The sequence below is a fragment of the Aquila chrysaetos genome, chromosome Z, assembly GCF_900496995.4.
Source record: "Aquila chrysaetos chrysaetos chromosome Z, bAquChr1.4, whole genome shotgun sequence".
Taxonomy (NCBI): domain Eukaryota; kingdom Metazoa; phylum Chordata; class Aves; order Accipitriformes; family Accipitridae; genus Aquila; species Aquila chrysaetos.
In genome coordinates, this window is record NC_044030.1 from 46,580,596 (window position 1) to 46,594,311 (window position 13,716).

The following is a 13,716-nucleotide window of genomic DNA, read 5'->3' on the forward strand; positions in this document are numbered from 1 at the left end:
AACTTCCAATTCTTTCCAGAAGACCACATCAAGCCCATTTTACAAATGCCTTGATGGGATGCCTTTGCTTTTACTTTAAGGCCTCATTAACCTCTGTAACATCCACTAATGTCTGAATTTGTTTTCTTTGATATAATGTAAGTTAGTCTCATGTACTTATAAATTCTAGCTCTCAAATTGCTGGTAAGTGTACCCAGCCTTTGGCTAACTTGAGGTTATTAAATTGTGTAGGTATGTGTAGTTTTGCCTTTGTATGTCACATATGGTGACATAATGTCTCATTACTAGTGAAAGTTACTGAAGAATTCTGACATTAACATTTCATTCACATATGAAAAGCTTCATCCATCTTAAACATGGAATTTTTTTTAATTTTTTTTTTTAAGAATTCAAAGAGAATTCAATGAATCTGTGAATCTCTGTCTTTCTAGGGCTTCACAATTCTGTATTTGTATTCAGTGATACTCACTGTGTCCAAATCAAAGGGAACTGCATATGAATAATTTGTGGAGTGTGCCATTTTCTGGTTTTGATTCCTTAGGTCAATTGTTTATAAACAGTGAGATACCTTTAGTAGTACTGGAGCAGAACCATTAGACGTGAGATGGTGGTGGTTGCAATTGTAAGGTTAGGGTGGAGCAGAAGAGTAGGAGGTCGTATGGTAGAGACAGTGATAGCTCCAGGAATGCTGTGAAAGGATATGGATGGCTAAAAACTAAACACAATGACATGTGAGTTACTGTACGTTTCATGCCAAGATAATTGGTTGCAAAAAGGCAGGGAATATGGCTTTAAAGACATTTAAACATTGTTTTCATTAAATGGAGGATATCATCTGAATGCTTAAAATGTTTTTTTGGGGGGTGTGTTAAGCCCACTCGTATTAAGTCACTTTCTCACTACCTTTCTTTATCAGATCAATATGAAAGACAATAGACATGCTAAATATGTTGAAAATCACATTTCATCCAATGACATGAGGGCTTTTGTTTTTGAGAGTCAAGAAGATATGGAAAAGTTTCTTGTGGAGGCAAGTAGGCACCAATTTTAAAAATTGATTAAATACTGATGTAGGAGCCCTAAACTTTGGAGTCTACCAAGTAAGTCTGTATTTATTAAGTTCAGATTGGCAAGATCAGCACAATAGCTAATACAAAGTATTCAAAGGTTTTCTTCGGAGTAAGATTTTTTTAACGCCTAGACCAACTGAAGGGATGCAGGAATATTAAGAAAATATTTCTTTTTAGGAATAACTTTTGTCTTCATTGACAATCACTGAGAAGAAAATACTGTGTACAAGAACATGGCAAGAGCAGGAAGCTGCAAATTTAGTACTGAGCTTTTCCAATGCCTCCTGACTGAAGAGGCGAGAGGGCATCTTTTGTGAGAACACAGTAGTCCGAGCAGCAAATCAAGCTTATATTTTCTTAATACTGCTGTTCCCTGGAGGGATAAGGAGATTGTTCCCTTTGAGAGTTAGACAGATGTTGCAGGAGGAAAAAGCCACAAGGTGGCTTTTTCCATTAACTGTCATAATGCTTCCCAACTACTGTCCACAGAATAGTGTGATTAACGACAAACTCTCCTGCAGTTTTTGAATTGTATCTGCCCTTCACAGAAGCTAGTAAGTTTTATATAAGTGAACAGTAGTGGTGATATCTGAGGTTCTGGGAGCTTATCTTGCCTCTGTGGTTGTGGAACCCAGTGCAAGGCTGCTTTAACCAGCTAAACTGATCTTTAATTTGTATCCTCAATCTTTTCTGCCCTGTTAGGATCAGGCTTTTCAGAGTCTCTGTAGCCAGTCGTCTGCCATTATCTGTGCAAAATAGCCATACAGCCTGAAAGAGCGGGCTTTCTTGTTACATCCAGCTCCGCTATTTAGATGAGCACCTGGCTCTGGATTTCTTGCTTTGCTTTTATTTTCTCTAATGCATGGTGTTTTCATGGAGAGACATTACCTGAGCTTGGCTTTTAGAAAACTCAGTCATGCCTGAGCCAGAGTGGATTTTTGTGGGTTTCTCCAGAGGCTGTCAGTTTAAAATAATTCTAATTCTGTGAACGAAGAATAAATACTTGATTTTCATCCAGTGAATTTTTCTGCTCTTTTTTTACCAAATAATCTATATTTAGATGCGTGATAATCAGAAACTAAGAGTGAATGCTGTATGTGCACCTGCTGAATCATGTGCTGAAAGCCTCCCTTCAAGACCTATTGAAGAATTGCAGTATGTATCAGATTATATCAGTGGGGAATGGTTTTAAATACAATGTTTTGGTGTTGTTGCTATATATTAGAATTTTCTATGCAAATAAAATTTTCATCAGGTTTGTTCTGGGTTAGCAGGGTTTCTTTCTGACTGTTCAGTAACTTCAGCTTGCTTACCTGCCAAACTTTATTTCTGATGCATGGTTTTTTTCTCCTCTTCAGCCGATACGGATTTTTCTCATATTTACGAGAGTTATTTGATGCTCCTCATCCTGTGATGAGTTATCTTTGCTCCCAGTACCATGTTCATGATGTACCTGTGGGAACAGAGAAGACCAGAAACATGATTGAAAGGGTGAGATGTCCTAAATTGCACAAACACACCTGAGTTTTATTTCAGAAATTCTTTGGCAAGTTCATATGGAGAAAGCAAAAAATTGCTTTAGCCTTTTATTTGGCCTTTAGAAGTGAGAATCGTTCATTATACACAAACATATTACAAAACATTTTAACAAATCCAGTCAGTCTAGTGCAGTACTTCACAGAAAGTTAAATGTATCTTTCACCTGCATACTGTTCCAAGTCAGTTATATGAAGTTGTTTTATTATAATAACTTCTACTTTAAACACCCGAGATATTCTGGGCAAAATTTTAATCAAACAGTTAATAGTACATGACAATGCTGACCTGTCACGTTTAAAGCAACAATTAGAAGCTGCTTTTTTTTTTTAAATACGTTAAGATGTTCAGTTTCTGGCAAGTACAGCTGTATAGCTTCAGTCAGAATTGATGTGATAAATAGTATATAAACCTTTTGGATTCTTAGAAATAGGCTAAGAGCTTCCACTAGCAGTAACCTTCCTACCTTAATCTTTCATGTGTTTTTGCAAGCCTATCATTGCTGGATTATAATGGGTAACACACATGACAATTTTCAACTTAAATCCTTTTTCACTTTTCTGTCTATGCTGGACAGCTGTTGTCTATCTTGTACAGAGAGCGAACTCTTCTTTGAATTTGGAAGAGTACTTCGGGCGCTCTGAGAACTGTAAGAATTGCTTTTTGAGAAACTTGGGGAACAGGCTCTGTGAATTGAGAACAATTCCTGTTTTATTGGGATAGCTGTTGCTCCTTCCTATTTTCTATGTTTCTGAGGCTCTTAAGAATGAGGAAGAGGAAAGTAAAAGTGGAGGGAGTCCTAGATGAAAAGCTCTTCTCTTAATGTTTTTTCTAAGAATTTTTGTCTTTAAACTGCAATTCCTCCACCACTTTGTTATTGCCTGATGAAGCAGATTACCTATATAATAGGTCTTTGAGTTACATTTTTGTAAACCAGTCAGAATTACTCCTTAGGTACTCCCTCCTTTCCAGAGCTCTGTGGGCAGCAAGTGAAAAATCACTGGTCTAGGGGCAAAGATGAGCCACTATTCTGAATGTGTTGCACATGGCACTTTCTCAGTTCAGTTGTGTAAAGTTTTTTTCTTTGTTTTATTATTTTTCATTGAGAAATGCATTGTTTGCAACATTTTGTTTCACACATGCCAGAGAAATCTTTACTTTTAAAGGAGACCTGTTTCATAGAGCTGAGTATGTGGAAGGAGGACTAGGATGGAAATGTCATCAGCCACAGTCTGAGCTGTAAAGCGAAGTAAACATGGTTTTCAGTGTCCAGGAATGAAATCAACAATATTGCTGGTGCTGTGTATGTAAACTGAAAAAATCTTTAGTCAAATTTACGTTGTTCTGTGGAGGTTTTTTGCTGTTCCTCATTTACTGAACATTTTATATCCTTTTGAAGTACTATTCTACCTTGCTTTATGGTAAATCTTTGGTTATTTATAATATCCTTTTTGACATAAGTCGTTTAAAAATAGTAACTCTAGTATTTTTATGCCTCTTCTTTTTTTCCTACAGATACATTTGGTTCACTGAAGTTCATGCATTACAGCTCACCTTATGGTTTCATCTGTTAATTTCTTAAGCACTTTTGGTTCTTTGGTACACAGGCTGCATTTGCATGTTATGCATCTACAGCAAGTATAATCCTTGTTCATGATGCAGTACAAACGTTAACAGGCTTTTCCAGCATCTATCTGTAATATCAGAGTAATCAGAACTTGTTTAACTGGTGATGGTAACATACTCTGTTTGACAGTATTTTAACAGTTCTTTGCTGACCAGTCTGAATTATAAGTATAATGATGCATTAAACTTAGCATCATGTTTTTGCAAAGGCTTGTTAACAAGTCAGAGTCTTGTATAAGCTGAAGTTCTTTACTGTGGATTTTAGTTAGTTTATTCCTTGTTCTGAAAAACTTTGCCTTAAGTAATGCTTTTGTCAGATTAATATTTTTGTGTGGTTTTTAGGTCATACAAGAAACCAAACTTAGGCAAATATACACAGCAGAAGAAAAATACATTGTTAAAGTATCTGCTTATACAAACCTAACCTTCTCTACTAACACATCCCTGAGGGAAGCCCAGTTCCTCACTAGTTCAGTGGACACAGATGAAAGAAGGCAGTTGGAAAACGAGCAACGGGTAGGAATTTATTTCTGTGCTGCATATGATGTGAACTACTACCCATTTTATCGTGCAATAAGCATAGCCTACTTGCATGCATTAGTATAGTATGTTTGTAATAATAATGCTAGTGGTGTGTTTTCTTTTATTTCAGGACATTAATAACACACTAAAGTCACTGGATATGCATTTGACTACATTGTTTGAGAGACAGAAACATCTGGAACACAGAGACAATGAGCTCAGGCAACAGAAGAAGGCGCTTTTAGAGAGAGGGAACAGGAGGAGACAGTTGGAATCAAAAATTGGTGTGAAGTATGATAGGTAGGAAACAAGCCATATTATCTATAAAACTTGAACAATTTTAGTAACAAAGGTATTTCAGCTTCCTCTTACTGCAGTGTGCTTTTACACTTACAAAGCAACCAGTAGTTGAGCATAAGACACAGGTGATAATCAAGACAAAGAAGGTGTTTAGAAATGGAGATTAAGACAGTAATTGAGAAATGATGTAACAATATAAAAAATTCATAGAATTCCAGTGAGAGGTCATTACCATCGTCTTCTGTCTTGGTAGCTCTTATCTAGTTAATAACATAATGGACATAAGTGGTACTAAGTAAGCATGTCAGGGATTGAGTTGGACCCTGACTGTCCACAGTATTTGTCTTAATGTATTTTCTGGTTTTGTGGGCCTCTACAATTAGTTCTTCTGTTACTGCTTTGTCATAACAGAGAACCTGGGCATGTGTTGTAGTTTAACCCCAGCCAGCAACTAAGCACCATGCAGCTGCTCAGTCACTTCTGCATTACTTATGGTACATTAAGCTGAAAAGAGTGTTGAGAGGGGAAAAAAAAAAAAAGAAAAAATAGGGCTGCAAGGATGTTGGAGGGGCCAGAATCAACTGCTGTATAGTCTCAAGTGTCCAGGTTGCTTGAAAAGAAGCAGCTTTAAACAGTGTGGATGTGAGCTTAGCCCCAAAGCCAAGTATTGCTCTCAGGTTTCTCATTAGGGATACATGTATTGTCATAGTGTTTTACTAGAATACAGAATAGTTTGAAGGCAGGAGGTGGACCCTTTACCTAAACAAATACTGATTAAATCCTTCCCTTTGAAAAAATAATTACACTCTCTTAATTTTGAATAGGGGAAACAATCCTAACACAACTACAGACAAGGCTGTTATCCACATTATACAAAAAAATTAGTATCTTTCTGTAGAGATAGAAATTATATAAATAATCCTTGCAGTGACTATAACTATTTTCAAATATTCATGTTTCTAATTGATATGACTATCTGAATAAAGCTAGATATAATTTTGAAAGTAATACACAGTGACAGAATCACTTAGGCTGGAAGGGACTTCATGTAGTCTGTAGTCCAGCCATGTTCTCCGAGCAAGGTCAACACTGAATTCAGACCAGGTTTTCAGGGCTGTATCCCACTGCATCTTGAAAGTCTCCATGGAGATTGCACAACTTGTTTGGACATCCTGTTCCATGGTTGGACTGGGGAAAAGGTTTCTACTGACATCTAGTCTGGATTTTTCTTGTTTCAACTTATGTCCTCTGTCTGTCATCCTTCTACTATGCACCTCTTATAAGAGCCTGGTTTCATCCTGTAGGTGGCTTCCTTGTGGGAAGAATAGTGGGGGCTTGCTATTAGGTGTCCTGAAGCTGTCTCTTGTCTAGGGTGAGCAAGCTGAGCACCCTCATCCTGTCCTTGCAGGGCCTGTGCTGTAGCCCCTGACCATCTTGTTTGCTTTCCAAGTTTGTTCCAGTTTGTTGATGTTTGGTGCAGGAGACACAACTGGGTGCAGTGCTGAACAAAGAGGAAGAATCACTGTTTACCTGTAAGCCTGTGCTTCCATTCATACAGCCAAGGATGCTGGGGGACCTTGTTGCTGCCGGGGCGCGCTGATGGCTTATGCTCAGCTCATTGTCCACCAATACCTCAGGTCATTCGCCGCAGAGCTTCTCGGCAGGCAGTACCCTTCTCCCAAGCCTGTATCACTGCCAGGTCCACTTTCTTCCCAAGGGCAGAACTGAGCATATGTTACTGCTGAATCTCATGAGTCTTCTGTGGACCCCTTCCTCCAGCCTCAGCAGACCCCTCAGAACAGCAGGCCTGTTGCACCCTCCAGTTTAGTGTTGTCTGAAAACTTGAGAGTGCCCTCTGTCTGCTCCTCTGTGTCACTGGCGGGGTTGTTAAACAGGACAGGTCCCAGAACTTAATCCTGTGGGACCCCACTTGATACTGGCCTCCAGGCAGAATACAACAGACTAACCATGACCCTCTGAGCCTGACCATCCAACCACATGTTTTTTACCTGTGTAGTCTTCCATCCATCCAGACTGTAGTCTTCCAACTTGAGTACAACAATATTGTGGGAGACAGCACTGAGAAAGGTAGGGGAATGGGTGTGGATCCAGCAGCCTGAGAGGAAGGTGGGGCTGATGCAACTTAATGCTCCCAAGTGCAACCAGTAGTGAGGCTGAGCCTGTCTACCCAGTAGATGTGCTCTGTGTGAACATGTCTAAACAGCACGTATGTACATATTCACACACAGCACAGATGGACACACAGGGCAACTGGACAAACACAGCACCAGTGCCCTCATCATGTTTCTACTCTTCCTAGGGGATGGGGCTCCCTTAGTGAAACCTATGCATATATAGGGGCAGTGTGGATCCCATCAATAGCTGGGTCCAGACACTGAGTCTACACAGTAGCTGCTGCTGGACCTCAGCCTCCCCATTCGCTGGTACTTGGCTATGCAAACCGCCGAGGCTGCAGCCCTGCTCCTGTTGCCTGTACAGGCTGCCTCACTCACGCATGTGCTTGCACATGCAGAACTGGCTGGGAGTCCCTGGCTTCCCAGTAGTTAACTCTCTGGTCTTGCCTTCAGAGACACACAGGCATACAAATGTGCAGAGGTAGCCATGACTCCCCTAGACCCCCCTAGTAGCAGTACCCCTGTCATCTTACCCTTAAATACATACACATGCCAGCAGGTCTTACCCCTAGAGACAGCAGATCTCATGGTTTCTGGCAGCCAGGCTGGACTACCCTGGTCCCTCCAATAGCCATCTCTTCCTGTGGTCTCACCATTAGTGACACACATACCCCCTTGGCTCGCAGGCCACTTTACCTACTTGCCAGCTAGTCTGGCTTGGTCTTGGCTAGGGATCAAACACGTACCTGCACTTGTACCAGATGCTGGCACCATGGACACTTGGCCTCTGACCTGTGGTGCCACTCCAGTGGCTGTCACTTAAGTCTACTCACTCTGGTCTCCAGTTGCTGGCGCCACAGACTGGCAGGCCCTGACCTCTGACTTGTGATCTGACTGTAGCTGCTTGCACTCAGACTCCCATACACACACATGAATGCTGAATAGAGTCCCTCACCTAGGAAAAAAGTGAAAAATGGAATTAAGTAAGAAGAGAGTGTGCCAACTGGGCATGGCTGGACAACCGTATTGACCAGCCAGCTGTTTACATGTAATTGTCCCTTTTATCCCCATATCCCTCAATTTTCCCACACTTGTTCCTCTCCAAGTCATCTAGATCCCTCCCTTTCCCTGCATTTGTTTTCTCTCCTGAATATCCAATAGTAAGTCCTGCGCAGTCACAAAATGCTTTTCTGCTGCATCCCGTAATGTCTCCTATACCCCCAGGGAACAGCACTCCTCAGTCCAGAGGGAGCTGTGGTGGTGACTTACCTTGTTGGGTTTCACACCTGGACACTGATGCTGAGGCTGTCCTGGGACAGGGTGTCCCTTCCTCTGCGTGCTTAATTTGAGTTCCCGCCTGCTAGTGTGCCCCTGTGCCCCTCTGGGCTTGTGGAGATGGGCATTTCATGGGCTGATGGCTCCTGTGATGGGCCTGGGGGTGGCTGGGGTAGGGTATTATTTGGGCTTCCCCCACTTGCTATTGTCTCCCATTTTTGGGTGTGCAGGTGAGCTTGAGGTAAATGGCAACTACTTGATCTCCTGTCATCCAGTTGTTTTATGATTAGGTTCATCAGGGATGATGTACCCTTGGTAAATGTTTGCTAATTCTTCCTTATCACCTTTTCCCTTATGCCCCTAGAATTATTTTCTGAGGGGACTTGCTCCACAATTTTCCCAGGTATCAAAGTAAGAATTGTTGGTTTCTAGTCTCCTGGATCATCCTCTTGGCCTGTTAGGCTGTTTTTGAAGATCTCCAAATGCTTTGCAGCTCACTAAACATGATGATTATTTCATATGAAGGTTGAGGACACAAGTTGTTTTACTAGTACACATAAAAAGAGTTAAGCAAACCTGCTGAACTCTCTTATATTGTATTGTTGCATGGAACTAGCAGCAGAAGAAAAATGTCAATTCTTACACTGATTTTTTTTTTTTTTTTTTTTTTTTTTTTAAATCTGAAATGTACAGCAGTAAAGGAGTATGGTTGCTGAGTGGTGCTCTTAGTAGCCAAAATGAAAGTTTCTTTAATTATGAATTCTTTATCTTTTGAATTTCTTAGGTTTAAAGTGCATAGATTTGGAATGCCTCTAATGTTCGGAATGTTTAAGTATACAAATTCCTATTCTTGCTAACTGTTGGTTCATCACCAAGATTAAGAATTTTTGTACAATTTATTTCTAATCAAAATTAATCAAATACTGATTCCCCCCCATAGTTTAAGACAGCTGGAAGAAGATGCTATCAGCCTAGAGGATGAATATCAACAGGCAAATGTAAAGATCAAAGAAATAAATACCCAAAAAGCAAGGCTTGTTACTGAACTAATGCATCACATAAAGGTATGTATTTTTAACTTGTGTGGTTCCACTATTGTGAAAAGTCCAATTCTTGCAACTTAAGTAGGAGGTATGCAATATTTGGATGTGTTACTGTAAATGTTTACGAGCTAACTTGCTTCAGGGTAAACATCTTTTGAAGCTTTTATGAACTTGAACTTGTTCATCTGTCGTCGATTTGATTTGTAGATCATTTGCTTGTATTGATTTAGACTCTCAGTGACTGAAGTCTTACAACCCATGGTCTCATTCAGTAAATACAGGAATGAACTAGGAATGAACTCTGTAACCATTTCAGCCTGTACATTTTCAGAATAGCACATAATTCTGTGAACTGTTCCTTCCAGCCTAGTTCATATTCACCCTTTTTTGTTGTTGTTTTATTGGGGAAAAAAAAAAAAAAGTAGTCGTTAGTCATGTGAAAAATTGGCCTGAAACTGTAAGGATCCGTGTTTGTGGAAGAGGGCTAGGATAGGAGAGGTACTCAACTCTCAGGCTCCAGTGTCATGAGGTTTTCTTTAACTCAAAAAAGAAGAAAACAGTCTGGACTTAATTGTTGCTTTAGGTTAGCCTGTAAGCCCTAATAATGGGAGCTGCCACAAGGTGAATTTTCTTAGGGTTTTTTTTTTAATAACTAAGACACAAGAAACAGTTACTTTTAGTTCCAAGGGAATCTGCTTGTGCTTTTGCACTCATCAAGAAATGGTGTCGTTCTTGCAACCACTTTGAGCATGTATGTTGTTCCTTTGCCATGCCTTACTAACATTGAAATGTGTTCTTGCTTACCCCTGGGAAGAGTTGGGTACTACCTTTGAAGTGAGGCTGATTTCAGTACATTTCAGTTGCTGGTATTTATATAATAAGTAAAGAAAAAAACACTCCAAATGGGTGGGCTGTTTCTGTTTGTTGTTGATAGGCATGGACTGCAACAGTTGGAGTGTTTCAGACATCACCTTTTGGTCAATTAGCCAAAGCAATTTTGAAAATGCCAAAGAATGGCAGAAGACACCTGCAATCTTAAAAGGGTTGCTTAGGCTGTAGATTACTTTACAGAACTTGTGCAGGTAATAACAGTACTGAAAAGTAACTCTTCTCAAAACTTGTGCAAATGCTCTGTATTTAAAACAGGAATTTCTAGAATATGCTTTTGATTTTTGTATTTGATGCCCATTTCCCACTATGTAAATTGTCCAAGTGTGTTGCTGTTGCAAAGTGCAGCCGAAGTTGTTTACTGACTGCTGTATGACCTGCCTGAAGGAGTGTCTTAATCTCTTTTTCACCCAGCATGGGAAAACAGATTTGACACATACTGTCTGTTTCTCAGTATACCAGGGGTGTAGGGGAGGATGGATAGTATTTGCTTTAAATAGTTATTGATTACAAAAGGGATTTATTTCAGTTATGTATCTGCTTAATTTTCACACTTTGTGTGCTGTAGGAAATATATGCTGGTATATACTGAAGAAAGGAAGACAGTCAGATACAAGAAGGATGTTTCATTATATGTTTTATCAAAATTGTTGAAATCCATACATTTCTGGTCATCCCGAAACAAAACTTCATGCATGCTCCAAGTTCATGGCAGTCTATGTACTTTCTTCAATAGGTTTTGTGCTTATACTAGCTGTAGGCTATTAAAGTGATAAAAACTTAAGTAGTCATATGTTTCAGACATACTCACTTCTGCCACAAAAAGAAATTTAAAACATGTATAGAATTTGTATGTGTTTGCTTGGTGGCAATATGATCTACTTTTTTAAGAGTTCTGGGGCTTGTGTAGAACAATCAACTAGAGTGACAGGCTGCATGTATATTTACACAAATACACAAGGCAGAGCGTATCTGGCACATACCTAGTATACATCAATACTTTACAACCACTTGACAGAACCAGCTTTGTTCCACTGTTTCAGATTCTGGCACTGCTTTTGCACGTAGTTCTCTTTGTGCTGTTGTCTTTGAATAATCTTAACTCTTTCCATTTTTCATCTCCTTTCGTTATGACTTTTTTTTTTTTCAGTTTACTTCTCTAATAATTGTTTTAAAACTGTTTAAGTGGGTTGGAAACAAATAAACTTATTTGTATGTCCAAGTTGACACTGTAGAAACTTCAAGTTGAAATGACAATAGTAAAGATCTCAGACCTTGGCTCACTGTTACGATCTCAAAACTTCATCCTGTAGGTCCCCTAGGTCTACAGTTGGAACCTTGTCCTCCCTTTCATTAAGAGAGAGGATTCATTTGTATTTATATGACCATCACAAAAAAAAAAAAAGAAAAGGTAAACTGGTGTTCTGAGTGCCCCATAATTCAAGGTCTGAAGCTACACTTTGCATAGTCAAGAATATATTGCTGATTTTGAAGCCTCAAGACCATTCCTGAGGCTGACTCATTTAAAGAAACAACCACTTTAATGTCAAAGTTGTCAAACCAGGTTCTGGGGATCACTAAAGCCTGTTAAGAAACTTCCAAGATAGAGCCTCCTTCTGTTGTCATATGCTGTTCCAGTTAAGACACAAGACACCAGAGTCACTGTACATCCTGTCAGTCATCTTGCATTGTCAGTGAGAGAGGCATGTATCTTATGTGTTTATTTTTTGACCTTTTTCCATCTCTGTGTGTGACTTAAGAAGTCCACCAAAATCTACCTGTTTCATTCTGTTTCCAAGAAAGAATTCGGATGGCTTTGTCTTTTCTCACATTTCACACACGAGTATATGCTGTAGGGAAAGAGAATGTGCTTTTTTGGTGTAAAATGGTTTGGTTGCAAGTGATACGTATATGCTTGCAGATTAAAAAAGTACATGGGGACTATACATCTTGAAGAGTTTGGGTCACCAGTAAGTCACCTTTCTTTTTCATTTAGTTTGACAGACAGCAGTGTTGAAGAGCTGAACACAGTGTGAGATTGTGTGCTATGACTAAAAAATGGATAGTTTCTAAAGCCTGATAGTCATTATATCAGTTTTGAGTCTCTTGTGGAAAAAAATAACATTTTTCTGTTTTCCTATGTAGAATTGCATATCGCTGAACATCCTCAAAGCAGATTTGGTTCTTCAGAGCACTACAGTGGCTGCTGAGAAGAACAGACTAGAATCAGAGTGTAATGAAGGAAGTGTGCAGCTGAGAGCTGCAGAGGTAACCATTGCTATGAATACTGGGATATCTACTATGAAAACATCTTCTGTAGAAGCCTTTGTGTTGTAGAAAAGGATTCTTCTGTGTCTTGTTTAGAAATGGACGTTGGTACTACTAAATATTTAGCCTTGATTTCTGTAGTTTGACTTCAGCCTCTTCATTTAAAGCTGAATAGGAGCTTTGCCTTCCTCAATTAAGACAGCTAAGCTTCTGTGAAAATGTGCTGAACAGTCATCATGTTCTGGATCTTTTTATTATAATGCACAGTGTGTGTAAAAAGGCTAGCTGTTATTTGGAAGTATTGTTTTTCTTCTGAGTTTGTCACAGACAAATAGCCCCAACCCACATGGGAGATGCAAGCTCAAGATGAACCAGAAAGTACTGTGTCAGAGTAGAGCAGAGCTGTTTTACCTTTCTTTCATAGCTTATTTCCTCCTACTGTAATTAAATGCCTTTTGGGGGGGACAGAAAGGAGAATAAATGGTCCTTGTATTGATCATATTAGGAAGCTATGCTGTGTTCAGGTTAAAAGGCAGTCTTAGAGGGATTAGTTCCAAAGACAAGTACTCTTTTCAAAGAGCAGAGGATGCTGTGACCTCTCATGGACTGGCGCATAGAACTCAATTTTTGTATTTGTGTAGTAGTACAGTCTTTCGATGTACTAGGGAAAAAACTGTCAAAGTAGAGGATGGGAAGTTTTTTCCTTATCTTGCAAGAGTTAGGTTAACTATAACCTACTGCTAATTCAATCTGATCCACAAAAAAAAAAAAAAAAAAATGCTGTTAAATTGGAAAGCAGTTCAAAAGGTAGGTGATAGTTATTTTGGATGGATATGCGCTTCCAAAAAGAATGGGCTTGGCATGTACTCAGAAAACCACTTGAGGTTATAGGTGTCATCACTTGCAGAAAATTAGGAAGAGGAAAACCTCCTAAGAGGAGCAAAAAGTAACTTGAAGACAGAGGCAAGTCCAGCATGGTACTTGTGAGAGAACTGATGAAATAGTGATTTTCCATGATGCAGCTGTTATTCAGACTTTATCAAAATCCAGTGC

At 39.4% G+C, this 13,716-nt stretch overlaps 1 protein-coding gene across 5 annotated transcripts in view; it reads left to right on the forward strand.

Annotated features, from left to right (window-relative positions):
* The window catches only part of SMC5 (structural maintenance of chromosomes 5), a 53,530-nt gene that overhangs the window by 25,620 nt on the left and 14,194 nt on the right, over positions 1-13,716 (forward strand). For 4 of the 5 annotated variants that reach the window (XM_030004459.2, XM_041120839.1, XM_030004461.2 and 1 more), the window contains 7 exons: positions 917-1,030; positions 2,131-2,225; positions 2,429-2,561; positions 4,575-4,748; positions 4,885-5,054; positions 9,405-9,528; positions 12,541-12,663. In XM_030004459.2, the coding sequence (XP_029860319.1) occupies positions 917-1,030; positions 2,131-2,225; positions 2,429-2,561; positions 4,575-4,748; positions 4,885-5,054; positions 9,405-9,528; positions 12,541-12,663 (933 nt within the window). The remainder of the gene's footprint in view (positions 1-916; positions 1,031-2,130; positions 2,226-2,428; positions 2,562-4,574; positions 4,749-4,884; positions 5,055-9,404; positions 9,529-12,540; positions 12,664-13,716) is intronic. The other variant, XM_030004460.2, reaches the window with a different exon arrangement.